This window comes from Athene noctua, chromosome 6, assembly GCF_965140245.1.
Source record: "Athene noctua chromosome 6, bAthNoc1.hap1.1, whole genome shotgun sequence".
In the NCBI taxonomy this organism is placed as follows: domain Eukaryota; kingdom Metazoa; phylum Chordata; class Aves; order Strigiformes; family Strigidae; genus Athene; species Athene noctua.
In genome coordinates this window covers 47486569-47504146 of record NC_134042.1, presented here as the reverse complement: position 1 = coordinate 47504146, position 17578 = coordinate 47486569, and the positions used below count along the sequence as shown (strand labels likewise).

Below are 17578 nucleotides of genomic sequence, written 5' to 3'. Positions count from 1 at the left end.
GAGTTTGCCGTCAGCACCAGTCCCGTGGAGTGGGGAGGGATTACTCATGTCCATAAGTAGTTCCCAGCGGGTAGGATATGCAGGGGAGATCAAACTCCTACGGAGCCTGTGTTCGTGGTGGTGCAATGATGTCATTTTCCTGAACTGCAGCAGACTGCAGCTGAGGAAGTTCAGAGTATTCTTAGCCCTTCCCTTTTCAGCGGTATTTCTGTACTGCTGTGCACGTGTGCTCTGGGACCTTTCACAAGCCTGGCGTGTTCTGCCTGCTCTTCTCTGGGGCTTCTGCATCACCAAACAGCTTCAGCAGCTGCTGTTTTGCACTGCATGACCAAAAATCCTAACTCTTGTGTTGTTGGCGGGTTTAAGCGCAGAGTCCCATGACCTATTAAGAACAGAAACACAATTCTTACTTCATTGAAGGGGTGAGGACAGACTGTTAGCAGCTTTTCAGAACGACTAGCCCCAGAAAGCCCCTAGAGATCACACCTTAAATGTGTTACCCTGTAGAAAGGGATTTGGCTCATTTTTTTTCAGCTTAAATGTTGTAGTCCTTCCCTCCCTGGCCTGGCAGGGATCAGGATCCTCAAAACAAACTCACAGTGAACTCAAAGAAGGTCAGTGACAGGCACAAACCCCTACAGCAACTGGAGGTTTTTCCTCTGAAGTTCCTCATTCTGGACTGGATGCCGTTCCTGAAGGTTGGTCCTAGCCAGCTGCAAACAGCTCCAGCCGAGCTGCTGACAGGAGGAATATTTTGAAATATCCATGAGCACGGCCTGTTGCAGTCTGCCAGTGTCCGTGCTGCGTCAGTGGGATCTTTTCTCTGAGGGATGGGGCTTTAACTGACTCCCCTAATCTCTCTTGTCATAATCATAGAATATCTCAAGTTGGATGGGACCCGTAAAAATCATCAAGTCCAATTCCCTGCTCCTCGCAGGACTACCTAAAACTAAACCATATGACTAGAGGCCTTGTCCAGACGCTCCTTGAACTCCGACAGGCTTGGTGATGTGACCACTTCCCTGGGAGCCTGTTCAGTGACCGACCACCCCCGCAGTGAAGAAACTTTTCCTGATGTCAATCCGAATTTCCCCTGGCGCAGCTTCATTCCATTTCCTTGTGTCCTGTCGCTGGTCACGAGAGAGGAGATCAGCGCCTCCCCCTCCACTGCCCACCTTGGGGAAGTTGTAGTCTGTGCTGAGGTCACCCCTCGGTGAAGTCACCCCTCAGCCTTGCTGAACAAGCCAAGAGACCTCAGCTGCTCCTCCGAAGTCTTGTCCTTGAGGTCTTCCACCACCTTGGTCTCTTCTTGACACACTCTAATAGTCTGATGTCCTTCTTTTGAGGACAGGGTTGGCCCTTTGGGCTGCCAGGGCTCACTGTTGACTCCTCTTCAGCTTGCCATCAACCCAAACCCCCAGCTCTTTCCCTGGGGCTGCTCCCCACCCTCTCGTCCCCTGGTTTGTGTGTGTGTAGCTGGGATTTCCCCATCCCAGGTGGAGAACTCCTTCATTTGCTCGTTAAATTTCACGTGGCTGGTGATTGCCCAGCTCTAATCTATCCAGATCTCTCTGTAAGACCTCTCTACTCTCAAGGGAGTCTGCAGCTCCTCCTGGTTTATTAATGTACATTGAATTCCTGCGTTCAGAAAAGGTTTCTTTCAGCAATACAGTGTTAATTACAGTAACTGGCAAAATTACCCAGGCTACTGCTGTGCCACGGGCGTTTGCTTCAGGAGTCCTCGCCGTCCCACCGGAGCGGGGGGTGAGTTCCCCTCAGGTGGACGTGGCTGCGGCAGAATTTTCCCGCCCAAAACCCTTCAAAAGGGAGGCTGGCACAAAAACGCACTCGCCCAACGTGGGGCTCGAACCCACGACCCTGGGATTAAGAGTCCCATGCTCTACCGACTGAGCTAGCCGGGCGCTCTGTTAGCAGTTCCCGCCATGCGTCCTTCAGCGTATGACGCGCTGACGTCAGCGCCCGTTGAGCGGCCCCGCCCCGGGAAGCGTCGGGGTCCGCGTCCCGCCCCCGGCTGGCGCTGGTTGGCCGCTGCGGGAACCAATGGGAGCGCGTGTTGCTGGGCGGTCGGGGAGCGTAGGCCGGGGCGGGAGGGGGGCTCCGTCCGGTTGTGCCTGAGCGCGCCGCCGCCATGAGCTCCATCGGCACCGGGGTGAGTGCGCCCCGGCCTGCCCGGCGGGTCTCGGCGGCACCGCGGTCAGACCGCCCGGCCCGGCCCGGCCCCGGCGTGCGCGTCCGCGTTGTGCCGGCGGCGACCGGGGGGGTGGAGCGGGGAAGATGGCCCGGGGCGAGCGGCCCCCCTCCGCCCCCCAACTCACCCTGCGCTCGCCGCCGCCGGGGAGCGCGGCCGCCGCGGGGGCTGGGAGCGCGCTGGGCCGCCGCCTCGCCGCAACGGGGCCCGGGCCGGAGCCGCTGCTGAGTCACTGCGGCCCGTTAGGCCGAGAAAAGCAAAGGCGGGGGCGGGGCCGGCGGGGGGCCGGGGCGGGGGCCGGGTGCTGAGCGGGAGGCCCGAGCGGCCCCCGGAGCGGGGTTGAGGGGAGGCGGCGGGGCCGCCGTGAGCGACCCGTGCCGGGCGGGGAGCGGGTCTGCCCTGAGCCGGGCTCGGGCGGAGCGGGGGTGAAGCCGGGCCGGAGGGGTCTGCCGCCCTGGAGCGGCCTCCTCCCGCCTTCCTGCTTCGGCCTGGCTAAAGCCGGCCTGCCCGTTTGGGTTGGGCCGCGGGGCCTTCAGCAGCGCTTCACGGGGCTCCTGCGCTCTTCTGGTCTCGACCCGCAGCTCTGCACTGGCGTGTGCTCGGGCAGTAGGGAGTGAGCCTGCCTCTGTGCTTAATATACTTAAAAGCGCTTCAAATATATTCCTGTTAATGAATATCTGTGATTTCAGAAACTAAAATACAATCAAAAGGCACAAAGAAAGGTCCCGTGGGTTTTAAGTATTGTGTAATGCACGATGACTTCAGACCTGTGACACAGCTGGATTGACAGGATTTGAAGTGTGGGTATATCCAGCACCGATGCGATGGCTTCTTGTAGTTGTTGGTGTGTGTTTGCTGCTGTTCAGGTATCTTATGTGAGGGGGCAGCCTGCTGCTGGTACTTTATACACAGCGAGGTCATGCAGGTGACAGCCTTGCATTTTTAAATAAACAGATTTCAGAAAATATTGGGATACAATGTGGTTTTTTTTTCCTGAATAGTGTGTTTTCTTCTTTAGTACGACCTGTCAGCTTCCACGTTTTCTCCAGATGGCAGAGTATTTCAAGTTGAATATGCTATGAAAGCTGTGGAGAATAGTAGGTAAGATACAAGTATCTGCATCTCTTGTTTGTTGGCCTCTCTTAAAGCGTTGTAATTGAACTAGAAAAGCATGGTGGCATTACAGTTAAAATCATGTTGTTTAAATTACTTCTGAGCAACTGTGTCCCTAGGTTCATTTTAGGAGGCTTCAAGTTAAGTAGTAGAATTGCTTTTGCTTGGTAGAAACAGATATCTTGTGGAGAATGCACAGGGAGACGGTAAACTTAATTGTGTGTTAAGGGCAATAAAAATTTTATGCTTTGGGGCAAGATCTGATTGCAGGTCTCACGACTGTGTGTAAGGTGTTTTGCTGTTATGGTAGTAGAGCTGCTGTAGCAGTATCTAGAAGTCCATTTTATGGATGTGAATTGAGGCACTGAAAGACCTACACATTCAGGGCCTTATGAATTTATAGTAACTTAGAATCACAGAAAGATTTGGGTTGGAAGGTCCCTTAAAGATCATCTAGTCCAACCCCCTGCCATGGGCAGGGACACCTTCCACTAGCCCAGGTTGCCCAAAGCCCCGTCCAACCTGGCCTTGAACACTGCTAGGGAGGGGGCAGGCACAGCTTCTCTGGGCAGCCTGTGCCAGGGCCTCACCCCCCTCACAGGGAGGAATTTCTTCCTTACACCTCATCTAAATCTCCCCTCTGTCAGTTTAAAGCCATTAGCCCTTGACCTATCACTGCATGCCCTTGTAAAAAGTCCCTCCCCCTTTCCTGTAGCCCCTTTAAGGCATGGGAGGCTGCTCTGAGGTCTCCCTGAGCCTTCTCCAGCTGAACTCCCCCAACTCTCTCAGCCTGTCCTCACAGGGGGGTGCTCCAGCCCCCCAAACATCTTCGTGGCCTCCTCTGGACCCACTCGAGCAGGTCTATGTCCTTCTGATGTTGGTGCCCCAGAGCTGGACCCAGCCCTGCAGGAGGGGTCTCAGGAGAGCGGAGCAGAGAGGGAGAATCCCCTCCCTTGCCCTGCTGGCCACAATTCTCTTGATGCAGCCCAGGACATGGTTGTCTTCCTGGGCTGCAAGTGCACGTTGCTGGTTCAGAGTCAGTTTTCCATCTACCAACACCCCCAAGTCCTCTGCAGGGCTGCTCTCAATCCACTCCTCACCCAGCCTGTGTTTGTGCTTGGGATTGCCCTGACCCACGCGCAGGACCTTGCCCTTGGCCTGGTTGAACTTGATGAGGTTCACACAGACCCGCCTCTCCAGCCTGTCCAGGTCTCTCTGGATGGCACGTCCCTTCCCTCCAGCGTGCTGACCGCACCACACAGCTTGGGGTGGTCCGCAAACTGCTGAGGGTGCCTCAATCCCACTGTCCGTGTCAGCAACAAAGATGTTAAACAGCACCAACCCCCGAGGACGCCTCTCGTCTCTGCTCTCCACTTGGACATTGAGCTGTTGTCCGAACTCTTTGAGGGCAACCATCCAGCCAGTTCCTCATCCAACAAGTGGTCCACCCATCAAATCCATGTCTCTGCAATTTCGAGACAAGGATGTCATGCAGGACATTGTCAAATGCTTTGGACAAGTCTAGGTAGATGACATAGTTTGTACGGATTCTTGAAGAAACTGAGGACATCTGAGTGCTGCTAAAGCTACATCAGATTCTCTGAGAGGATCTGTCTTCCCTCAAGTATATGCAAAGGAATGCTGTAAAGTGAAGATCCCAGCTGTGCTCGAACGGCAGCGAGATGATTGACTAGCGAGGCATGGACTGGATCATCCAAGTGTCTGATCGTAGCCACAGGCTGCCAGATAAGGATTAGTGAAAGTATTTTGTGTAGCAGTTCATGCCATGGTTAATTTATGCCTGATGTTGCACTTTTTGAGGATTAGAGAGTTATCACATCTCCTAGATCAACACTGAATTTACTAAAAGGTAAGGTTAAACAGCCCATGGTTTTCATACCAGTAGCATTCAGCAGCAGCCACGTCGTTGCTCCAAACAATGCCACCACTGCATATAGTCTGTGCAGAACTCTAGGTAGGGGCTTTTGGCAGCCCCCTCCTCCTTTATTTAAGAAAATGTAGGTTTAGTGAGCATTGACTTTTTTTTACCCCCTTGTTGTCTTCAACGATAAAGCGGAGCTGTAACAAATCTACTTCTGGGGAATTTATGTCATTGTTCTTCGTACTTTGTCAGTTCTCCGTTACTTATTTTACACAACAGTTCTGTGTAAGAAACTGACATTTTATCTTGTCTTTCAGTACAGCAATTGGGATAAGATGCAAAGATGGTGTTGTCTTTGGAGTAGAAAAACTAGTTCTGTCCAAGCTTTATGAAGAAGGTTCCAATAAACGTCTCTTTAATGTCGATCGACATGTTGGAATGGTAAGGCGCTATTTAATTCTAGCTTTTCATAAATTGAAAGGGACCCACCTCAAAAGTACAAACCTATGAATCACAAAGAATCAATAACAAGTAGATAAAGAAAGTGATGTTAATATTTCTGTGTAGAGTCAGAAATGCCAGTGGGTTTTTGGGACAGTTTTCTGTAATTTATTCTTGATTGCACACATATAAACAAAATCCAGATTTATTAAAAAAAGATAAGACATATTTTGAGGCTGTTTTAAATCTTTTTAAATGCTTTTCAGCATTTCAGTTGTTCAAACTTGAATGTAAATATAAACACAAATGTTAAAGCCGTACTTTTTAACACAGTTAACCAATGAGGTGTGTTAAGAAGAAAAGGTGTTGCATACAAGATTGTCTTCTCAGCAGTGTGGGAGTTGGCTGAATTCTGTAAAGACTGACGTACAGATTACTGGCCAGTGCATAACAGTGACATCAGGATGATATCAAGTGGTTGTTACTGTGTGATAGAAATGCATGAAACTATCTGCTGGTGACATCATCAGTATTGGGCAGAGAGTTGGATTTGCTTTTAATCCAAGTAGTTGTACAAGACAGGAAAAAAAAAAGCATTACAGTGCTATGGTTGTCTTTTTTTTAAGTATTAGATGAAGTATTATAATAAACAGTACTTCGTATATAATATGAATATTTTTAATAGGAAGTATTGCTTGGGTTAGTGTAGTGGTGGCAATTCATAAGATGCTGTTTAACGTGAAGATTATTTTGGTTATTGACTTTTTCTAGAGAAAAGCGGTAATAATATCTAATCATACTGACATGTTTTGTGCTTGCTAGCAGATGAATAGCTTGATGGAATTCACTTGTAGATGTACACAGAATTCAGTAAAGATCACAGTAAAGTCACATAATTAGACTTTTCTACGTTGATTTTATTAATAAGTTCTTGAAAGGTATTTGGTCTAGCTGATGACAATTCACATTTCAGGCAGTAGCAGGCCTGCTGGCAGATGCCCGTTCTTTGGCAGACATAGCTAGAGAAGAGGCTTCGAACTTTAGATCTAACTATGGCTACGATATTCCACTGAAGGTAAGAAGTTGGTGCAGTTTTCTGACTTTCTTAGTCTTGACTTGGATAATTAAATTTTGTTACTTGAGGTTTACTTATTTCTGTAAACAAAGTTTTCAATTTTTATTTTTTTTTCCCCTGCCTAGCATCTTGCAGACAGAGTGGCTATGTATGTGCACGCATACACACTGTACAGCGCTGTCAGACCTTTCGGTTGCAGGTAAGTGTTTCAAACATACACTTATTTGTAAGGATCTGTTGTTTCACAATTGTTGGAACTATTTAGCTTCTCTAAGGTCTTTTTTTTTTTTAAATTTGGAATTAGTAACCTACAATTCATCTCGGAAACAGATTCCCTTCCCCTTTCTTTTTCTGTGTGTAAAACCTCAGGTGAAGAATTCACATTTGTGTAACAATACACCAAGCTGCTTCACAGATTGCCAGTGTGTCCCTGAATTTTAAAGTTGAAGAGTTGATGCTATTATGACTGTGACAGTGATGAAAGCGGAACTTTCCTCTGCAATCATCCAGCTTGCCCTGGTAGCTAAAAATAGGTTACAACTACTGTGCAGTTCTAGTACATAGGGACTAATAAACTGAGATGTGCTGTCCAGTTAGATAAGTAAAATGTTTCTGGCAACTTGCAGGTGCTGCTCTGCTTTCATGGTATCACTAAACTGCTCGGACAAATTGCTTAATAGAACGTAGCAGGACAGTAGGAGTTTTGCTCTGAAAAGAATGTAGGAAACCTGAGTGGGTGCAGTCTCTAATTCTGTGTGGGTTGGTAGAAGACATGTTTCTAATTTCACTTTTCCCTTCCAGTTTCATGTTGGGGTCCTACGATGATGATGACGGTGCACAACTGTACATGATTGATCCATCAGGAGTTTCATACGTGAGTGTGTAAAGAATATTTCTATCTGGCTTAAGTTCCCCATCTGAAAGATCCTACTTAGAAAAATAATGTCATTCTAAAAGAGCAAAAGAGCTGTTCTTTTTTTTTCTCTTTTTGCCTGGGAACATCACTGCTTAAAATGAGCAGAGCTGGGTTTTGCTCACTTGCATGTCCTTGTTAAACACGTGCTGTGTATCTCAGAAGCACAGTCTCTGTGAAACTAGTTTTAAAGCTTGTCTCTCACAAATTTGGGAATTCATTCCACCTCGTGGTATCCAATGAAAAGTTCCATGCACTCCCCAAAAAGAGCAAGTTTTGTATTGATACCTCATTCACTAAATACTTCAGTTAAGAGCAAGCTTTGGGTAAGAGAGGGCTGCTAACACCAAGTCAAATCAAAATAGATACTTTTGTTAACTGTTGTTAGTGCTGCCTCTTCAGCTGTGCATTACACACTGATACACACTCAGACTATTTGGATATTTTTTCCTTTTCTTTCAATATATCCAATACCATAGCTGTTGAGGGAAATAGAAGTTCTTAATTTTTATGTGCTTACACTTCAGTATCTTTCCGTGGTAGTGGGTTTGGGCTTTTTTGATCCTGTAGAAATTCTCTAAATCTAGTTTGCTTTTCCGTTTACTGTAATCACAATTAAAAAAACCCAAAAAACAACAGTATTGCAACAAATTGAGCAGATATGTTTCTGTCTGGGAACTATTGAGCACTTCTCTTTTCTATCAACAGTGGTAGTACTTAATCTACTAATTGGGTTCTATTCAGCCATCTGGGAATGGGCTTTGAGAGAGAACAATAGCAAGGTTTACTGTATATTAACCCTATCGCTTGTGAGTAGGGTGGGGCTTGTCATATGTGAAGTGACAGTAAGAACTGTAGAGGGCTTAGATTTATTAAATTTGCATATTGTTTGTTTCTTTCTTTTAGGGTTATTGGGGGTGTGCCATTGGTAAAGCCAGGCAAGCTGCAAAAACAGAGATAGAAAAACTTCAGGTATGATCTTACAGTTTCGTTGCACTGTTTCAAGACATATATTCCTAGCTTATTATATTGCCTTTTTGGATGCCTAAAATATATAAAATACTGAAGGAGCAGATGGAATATTTCCTCGTACATTCTAGGAGATGTTTTAGCCCTTGTAATAGCAGTGTTTCTCAAGTCTTTCCCCTGGGCAATGGGTAGATCACAGGGAGTGCACGTTTAAAACAGGAAACATAAACACACCCTCCCATGCATGCCAGCGAGCAGAGTAATTGAGTGAATATGAAAGTGTAACAAAAGTTTTTTGTTCTGAATGAAAACCATAGGGCAGCATTGTACAGGGTGGTGTATTTATTTTTTTCCAAAGGTTTTAGACGATCCTTTTGTTTAAAAAGTTGAAAAAAGATGATCTTGTTAAGGACAATGAGTGGAACTGCACAACACTGAACCACTGGAATATTATGACTAAAAATGTAATGGAGAACAATAAAATCCTTGCCAGGTAAGACAGTGTTTCCCAGCTGGCTAGTGCTGAGGCACTGTCTTTTTTTCAAAGATCTGTCAGCTTGTTGTTGCTGACTAATACACCTTTCAAAGCATCTTTACATGTCTGATGAGGAGGACTTCAGTGCTGTGAATACTAGGAACAGTACAACTGTATGGCACACCATCGATGCCAGAAAGAGCTGTTTCTGTTCAGCATTTCCTGCTTGCACAACACTGCAACTTGTGAGGTGTTACAAGGAGGTTCTGTGTGTGCACACCGAGTTGTTTTGTAGCCTTCTGAAGGAGTGTGCAAACAGCTGGCTGTGTAAAACTGATCTGTGGGGAGAAGACTACTGAAAGGTATTGAAACGTGCCTTAAGCTGCTTTAGAATTTGGTTAGAATCCTGAAAGATTTCTGTCTTCCTCTTGCATTTTAGTATATGACACCCTTGGAGACATTTAATGTGGGGCAAAATCCTACTCCTTGTCTGTCTCATGTAATTCTCATTTGATACCCTGCTAAGCATCTTATTTATAGTGGTGGTCTGCAGAAGTACCATCGCAGCTGTTTATGGAAAGGTTCAGAGGTCGTATGGTTGTTACAGTTTTAAGAAGTCTGTCTATGGTGCTACATGTAGCATCAGAACAGGAAAAATTACAGTGTTCCAAGACCGATTTATTCAGTCTTGAATCTGGTCAGAAGCTTGAATACCAAATCAGAAGTAGGGAGCCAACAAAATAATCTAATCTCGATACAGAAATCTTGCTGTCTGAGAAATCATAATTTCAATTTCCACGTGTGCAAACTGGCAGAAAGATAATGTTGGGCAACATCTAATCTATCCCAAAAAAATAGTTTTCTGTACAGTGCTGTGATTTTCAAAAACTTGTTTTATTGACACATTTTTGTACAGCTAGTATGTGTATGGCTTGAACTTTACAGTAGAGCCTGTAAAATGTAGTACATGGGAACAGTGAGGTGCCATATGGCCTAACTGCATGTATTTATTTAATGGCTTGTTTGCAAAATGTCTTCAGTAACGCGTATGATCTTGTCACAGCAATGTGAAGCAAGTCCAGTCTTGCATGCTGATGCTTTTTGTTAGCTGTAGACTGGGCAGGTTTCCAGGTCAGAGTTAATTTTGACAGGCTGAATTTGTCAAAACTGAAATGGGGAAGAAAAATGAAGCACAAAAGCTTTTGTGGGGTGATACCACCCATGGTAGCCTGTCAACTCAGATTTGTTCCTGTAGAGATGACTACAGGTAGAAAGTAAGAAAGAGACAAGCAGGTAGCCAAAACTTTAACCCTGCTTTACAGGTACTGGAGAGTAGACACACAGTATCTGGGAGGGGACACAGAATGTGAAACCCTCGTAAGTAGCTGAGGGTGCAGGCAGGAAACACTGAGCTGATCACATCTGCTACATCTTATGTGAATGTCTGGTATCTTTGGCTCAGGAAAACTTGTGTGGAGAATTCTTGAATCTCTTAATGTCTTCTACAGTGCTTACCGTGCAGCTCTGATGCTACACAGGACTTTTTGATATGCAGACATAATCATAATTAACGTGATAAACTGTTACAGTGTTTACTCCTGTTATCTGCAGAATTAACATACCTGGAATGGGAAAAAGATAATGGCCAAAAAAAAAAAGTTTACTTCTGTGTTTCCTCCTGTAAATATGAGAGATAGTAGCAGACCTTTGGGTTTTCCTATTCGACTGCATCAACACGCATAGTAATTTAAATGTTTGTGTGACACCAGTTCTGTTTGTACACAGCTGCTAGTGCTGTGTGCTGAAAACTTTGTGAGAATCAGAAGAGATGGTAAACTGCGTTAATGAAATATAGCAGAATATATGACTACTTGGTAGTCTGGAAGAGTTGGCTGGATGAGATATGACCTACAAAACATGTTTATTATGTCACAGAAACTGGCATGACTTTGTTTTTATTAACTGTGAAACTGTCAAAAGACTGTGATAAACCAGTGAGAAAATAACAAAATGAGATGCTGATACCTTGCTTGGGCATGCAGTTGGTTCTTAAAACAGGAACAATATTCTCCTCTTAGGGCACTACTTAAAAGTCAAAATTGCTTTCATAAAATTGGTAACATCAAAAATATTTTTACTACTACATATACTTATATACTATAGTATAGTACTTATTACTCTACTACCTAGAAAGACCATGAATATTATACGTTAAAATATGGTGCCTTCCCCATATGTGGTGATTTTATGTCAGTTGATCATAAAGCATTTATGAACAAGTCAAGCTTTTACAATGCTAAGGTTTATCTGTTCAGATTCTAACCTTCCAGCTGACGAGTACTTTAAACTGGGGAAGTTTCCATGTAATGGTCTTTTCATAAAATCTTTCAGTTGTAAAATTCTTCACTGGAAGAACGACTTGCATATCACAAGCTCAACAATTCATTATAGAGAATAAATTTGCTTCTAGTCTTAATTTTTTGTCACTTTTATCACTTCTAAATAGTAAGCTCATTAGGCATGTGCTCAGCCACTGGCGTTCTGGTCTTGCGGAAATGGAAAACAGTATCTTCTCTTAAGCTGTGTATTTTTCTTTTTTTTGTCCACAGATGAAGGAAATGACCTGCCGTGATGTTGTTAAAGAGGTTGCGAAAATGTAAGTCTCCAACCTGTTTTTCCAACTCGACAAAAATCCGTACTGGTGAGCTTGCTGTGGTTTCAAACTGAAACTATTCTTTTTAAATTCAATACCAGGTTTCATTTCTACTAGATGAGTGCTCATGCTGACTCTAGTATCTTCTGCTACTAAGATTTTCTTCTCTTCTTGTGAGATGGGATATGCTACTTAGTACTGAAAAATGCCAGAGGATGTGAAAAATATGCCTTTTGATGTCATTGCTACTTTTTATAGGTGCGACTTCTAACAGCAGTGGATTAAAGGTTAAACTGAATATAGTCCCTGGTTTTAAAATATATAAACCAGGTGACAGCTGGGGGAAACTCCTTGGTGTTCTGATTCTGAAGAGCTCACTGAACAATGAACTGATGCTTCAGACATTAAGTAGCAGTCCAGAAATGGAGCTGAGGTCTCCAACCCAGCCGTCCTGTTTGCTTAAGACTCAAGTGTTTAGGAAAAAAGCAAAGTGTAACTCCTTGTTCAAAGATGTATATAGGCTGTAGCTGGTCTCATTTAAATGATAAAGCTTGATATCACATGGAAAGATTTTAAATATTTGCCACTTACTAATGCAATTTAGGACAACATATCAGTGATACAACCTCCTATAGTTGTAGCTATAGTAGCCCACAAACTGTCTGAGGATAGTGTCCTTACAGGGAGAAAAGGTACCATTCAGTAAGTCATGTACTACTGCGGGGCAAAAAAGATACCAGGAAGAGAGTAGACTTTCTGCTAGGTAGAGAATGAATTGGCCAGTAATAAACTATCTTGAAAATAATTCATGAGTTAGTATCTCTTCAAACAAATACAACTGTCCTTTCAGGTATCTACAGCACTTTAATGCTTTAGGGACACGTTCTGTGCTTGTCCCAGGTTTAATAATGTGCAGCTGCAGAACTGTAATCTTCAGCATTTTATGCCTGTTGCTTTGTAAAGTAGTAATAAATATGCTTCTATCACTGGTGTTGCAGCATGGGAGCTCATTTCACGTTGTATCAGGCTGTCATGCCAGCAGCTAGAGGAAAGAATTTGTGGGATCTCTTAAAACTTAGTGAGGACCTCAAAGTAGTTCTAAAATGGCACAAATAAGGCACAGATTTTCAAATAATGAAAAGGCTTCCGTTCTTTAATTCTGTCTCAGCTCAAAACAGCAGCTCGAGGTACAGGTCTGTTTTTCAGCTCAAATTCAGCTCCTTAGTAGCATTTAGCAAAACAGCAAAGATTTTAATTTTTTTTTTTATCCCTAAAATACTAGCCAGAGTCCAGAGTAATGATTTCTTCAAGAGCTGGTGATGGTATGCTTTGCAAAATGTCTGTAACTAGCTGAACATGTAAGAAAGGCCTATAGGTCATCTTAAGTAATGATCAGAAAGTCCAGTCTAACGGTGACAGGAGGGTATCAGAAGAACATAAGCATATAGTGATACTTCCCTGGACACCAGCATTAACATCGTTCTGTATCTTTGTTTCACAAGGCTTTTATCAAACTTGAATTGCAAGTACTTAGTGTGGTGTTGAAGGTTATCCTTCCTTCCTCCACTATCCCCAAGTTATTTTGGCTAGAAATAGCTGGTATTTTTCAGCTTCTGACTGATTAATGTTTTTGGAAACAAACTAAGGGATACGACCTTCTCAACAAGCAAAGCCACAGGTGGTTGTAAGTTCTACTATTGTTTTGAGTGTAGGCCTGAACTCAGGGGTGTTAATAGTTTGTTTACATGTGCTGCCACTGAAGACTAAATACTGTCAGCAGTCAAATCAGTATTGCCATTAGCATAACATTTTTATCCCACAGACTAAGGAGTGATTTTACTAGTCCGGATGGTACTGCATATGCTGCAATAGCACTTGGTTAAATTCTGATTACTATCGTGTTTGCCATAAGTGTGGCACTCTGTATGGGGATCTATATACAGGCTTCTAATCAGACACGAGATACTAGGGTGTTGGGATTTAGTCTTAAGTGTAAACTGAAATAAGATTTAGAGAAGAAATATAACACACCTATAACTGTATTATAACTGATCTTGCAGAAGCAGGCCTTGCCTCTGCACTATTTGAATCTTAATGTTTGTTCTAATTAGCATAACTTGAACATCTTCAACCTGCATCTTAGCTGTAATCACATAATGTATTGTTATACTAGCAATTAAGCCTTCAAAATTCTCTTACGGTTTCTCTGTGTGTGGGCAGAGGAGAGCTTCTATTAATCATAAGAAGAGTACCAACAGCAGAAATCTGTGAAAGGAAGAAAGTATATTTAGCCTATCGATCAATCTGTCCTAATCTGTTATTTCTCTGTTCCTTCCAGAATCTACATAGTTCACGATGAAGTAAAGGATAAAGCTTTTGAGCTGGAACTCAGCTGGGTTGGAGAAAGTAAATGCATTTCTGTAATTTCTATAAACACTATAGAAAACTTTTTGTAACTAAAGTAAAATATCGCTTCTTAAATTCACTCTGTATGTCGAGGTCTTTGTGTGAATTCTATTTAAGATGTACTCTTTTTTTTTATTGGCAGTAACCAATGGAAAACATGAAATTGTTCCCAAAGACATCAGGGAAGAAGCAGAAAAATATGCCAAGGTAAGGCCTGACCTTGTTTTTCAGTGCTTCCTGTGACGAACAAGTCTAGACTAGAATGGACTAACTGAAGATTAGGCTTCTACTGTTGTGATGACTGGAAAATGTATAGTTACAACGCACATGACTTCAGCATTAGCTCATGTTACTCTGAAGGGAGAATAGTGAAGTTTACAGTGTAATCCAGGGTTAGTTCTTACTTCCAAAACTGTAATTCAGCAGGTTTGCGCAAGTGGCATATTTCTCCTTCAAAAGTAAATGTATTAACTCTTCAACAATGGTGTGAGTAGGAGAGGTAGTGTAACATGTTGCTTAGAACAGTTTTTAAAGATCATCAGCTGGAGAAAGTTAAGACTTCTTATATTTAACACCTTTGCATTTGCTCTAAAAGTAATGAAGGTGCTCAGTATTACCTCCTAAAGATGTGAACTAGCCTGCTGAATACAAGGCTTTGGACAGATGGAGAGGGTTGTGAAGCTACAGCAAAACTCATTTTGCTTATTATAGGCTGAATTATAAAACAACTGTTAAACTATTTTTTAATTAAACTTTTTTTTAAAATAGGAATCTTTGAAAGAGGAAGATGAATCAGATGATGACAATATGTAACACATTGTTACTTCAAGACAAGTTCAACTTTTCTTAACTTAGAACAGGTTTGTTTATAATGTATTAAGCACGGGATGCTATTATGTACTTGTTGGAAGAAACTGAGTGACCAACTTGCACTAATAAATTTTCCATTTTACTGTCTGTTAGCTTTTATTTCAAAAGAGTATAGGCCAGTGTCATTAAGTAACAACTGTACTCTTTATCTAAACAGACATTAATATCTTTCCTTCTTATCAGGCTGGTGTTGCTTCCTCTTACTACAACACTGTTTGAGCCAGACTAGGTACAGGAAAACCACCTGCTTAGAAATTTGTTAAGTCTCTTGTTTATACTGCATAGTTTAATATTTAAAACCAGTACTTGGTTATTCCTTGATTAACCAATACCATGATTTGCAGTTGGTTCACAGCCACAGTCTGTGATTGCCCTTGGCAGGAGAGATGAGAATAACACTCAACTGTAAACCAGCTGGTTACAGGTTAAGGTGGTGTGCGCAGCTGACAACTCCACACAGCCTACATAAGCACAAGTTCAGGAAAAGGAATTTTAATCTGACGTATTAAGCCTAGGCTTATTTGAAGAGTAGGATAAATTTAAAATAATGCAATTTCAAATAATGCTTGTGTTAAGTTCTAAAGCTGTGAGATCTATTAAGCAATGTAACTGGAATTAGTGCTTGAAGAGCTGAACTGGTTTTAAACAGCTTCATTCAGGTTTAGTTTCTTAAATCACTTCTGAATCAGCTTTAATAATTGCTGACCTTCCCAGGAGCTGAAAACAAGCTTTCCTGCTTTTTCCTCACTTCCTAGGAAAAAGAGACTGTCTATTCTAGTCACTTGAAAGACAAGGTAACAAACTCTTCTGATCACCATCTTAAAACTCAGTTAAAATTGAGATCTTGTTTGTACATGCAGTTAAAATTCCAATGGTCTCTTAATCTAAAATGTGTATTTATATAATTAATCAAACTCCTCAGCTTTAGTACTACACACTGATGATCACCAGCCCTTAAAACAAAAGCTTTCCCTTACAGGTTTATTTTTATACAGTGTGGGTTTTTTTACCCTTTTGAAAAAAATACCTGGTCTTCTAACAGTCTCCTTTCTAATGGGATTACAAGATACAAGTTCTACTTCCTTTTTGTGACAAGGGAAAGTCAATAGAGGTAGGTGAGAGTCTCAGTACTCAGTGACTTATCTCAGGCTTAAGCCTTAGCTGGAGTCAAGCTACCTGAACTCTAGCCCCCCCAGCTGAGCACAGCTTTCAAAGGCTGCTGGAAATCTTGGTCGGGCCTGCCTGAGCTGACATTAATGATGACCATGACAGATGGTGTCCCCTCCTGAGGCAGTGGTGTACCAGTTGCCCCAAGTCAGCCTTTTGTTGTGTTGCATTTTTCCAAACCAAATTTACTACTGAAGTTTCCTGCTGATTCAGCTGTCTGAGTCATTAGTGAGTGCCAGCCAGGAAACTCTAATCAGCATTCTGAGCATTAGCTGAGGGCTGATCTTTCACTCACTGCAACAGCAGAACTACTTGATTCTCTTCACTTTGTCTTTAGGTACAGAATAAAGTCTTGCTGAGAAACTGCTAAATGGAAGTTAAAATTCATCTATATAGCTACAGGCATCCATCCAGGCCTTTCAGTGACAGCCTTTTGGAATTCGGGATGGGGAGTGTAACAAGTTACACAAGTCAGATTTCAGGGTTAAGTGAGAAAAGCAAGATCAATCATGTATATTTACAAGATAAAGTGGAAGGAAGATGCTCTACAGTATGTGAAGAGCTAGAGGTAGGAACAGGGCCACCTACTTGCTTATTCAGAATTTCCAAGTTGCCATGTTTACTAGTAAGCAAGTACCTAGCTAAAAGCTCATTTGAAAAACCATGCTCTTGAGTTTTCGCTTGTTGTGGAAAGGTGTAAAGTCCAATGAGAAGCAATTCCAGAGTATATGCCTTCTGCAGTGCATAGCAGCACACAGTGCTGCACAGCAGTCTTCCCTGTCATGGCAACATGTAGTTAAACAATATCAAAGTGACTAGTACTGTCTGGTTCTTTTCCAAATTACTAAGACTATAGGCTCAACCTGTTTCTGAGAACTGATCTTTATCTAGGGTAAGGAAAAAAATCCATTACTTCCATTTCCACTGACTGCAGATAGGGTAGGAGGAAAAGAAGTGAGCAGTAGGTGAGGAAAAGATACTTGCATTTATTCAGAAAAGGAGGGGGTTGAGGAAGAATAAAGCAGGAAAATACCAAATAAGCTATTTTAATACTGAAATTTCAAGTAACTTTAGAAACAGAAAGCTAGCAGGCTTCTACTTGATCTGAAATTAAGCATTGCTACCTTTTAACAATAAGGCCCCAGCAACATTAGATTTCTAGTCCAGAAGGACTCTCATTTCAGCAGGAAAACTACTGCAAACCCCTCATTACAGCTATTTTTGTAGCCTTCATATAGTTGCAGTTCTGACTGGGATAACCACATTGTATTTAACAAGTAACTTACTAATTTGAAACTAGTTACATAAGAATGCTTAATTACACAGTTGTGTAGTAGCCATCATGGTGTTTCACTAATTTAGTCCACACCGGAGAGGCTAAATGCAAATTTTAATGAATTTTGCT

General features: G+C 42.7%; 1 protein-coding gene and 1 non-coding gene across 2 annotated transcripts; one reads left to right on the top strand and one right to left on the bottom strand.

Moving 5' to 3' along the window:
* Positions 1-1849: 1849 nt before the first annotated feature.
* TRNAK-CUU (transfer RNA lysine (anticodon CUU)) lies at positions 1850-1922 on the bottom strand. Its single transcript has one exon. It is a non-coding gene; the product is annotated as a tRNA-Lys (tRNA).
* Positions 1923-2056: 134 nt separating this feature from the next.
* PSMA3 (proteasome 20S subunit alpha 3) lies at positions 2057-15098 on the top strand. Its single transcript, XM_074909345.1, has 11 exons — positions 2057-2170; positions 3228-3310; positions 5522-5645; positions 6619-6720; positions 6846-6919; positions 7522-7594; positions 8540-8605; positions 11687-11733; positions 14069-14136; positions 14279-14343; positions 14905-15098. The coding sequence occupies exons 1-11, from the start codon at positions 2150-2152 to the stop codon at positions 14947-14949; spliced, it is 768 nt and encodes a 255-aa protein (XP_074765446.1). The 5' UTR covers positions 2057-2149; the 3' UTR covers positions 14950-15098.
* Positions 15099-17578: the final 2480 nt, after the last annotated feature.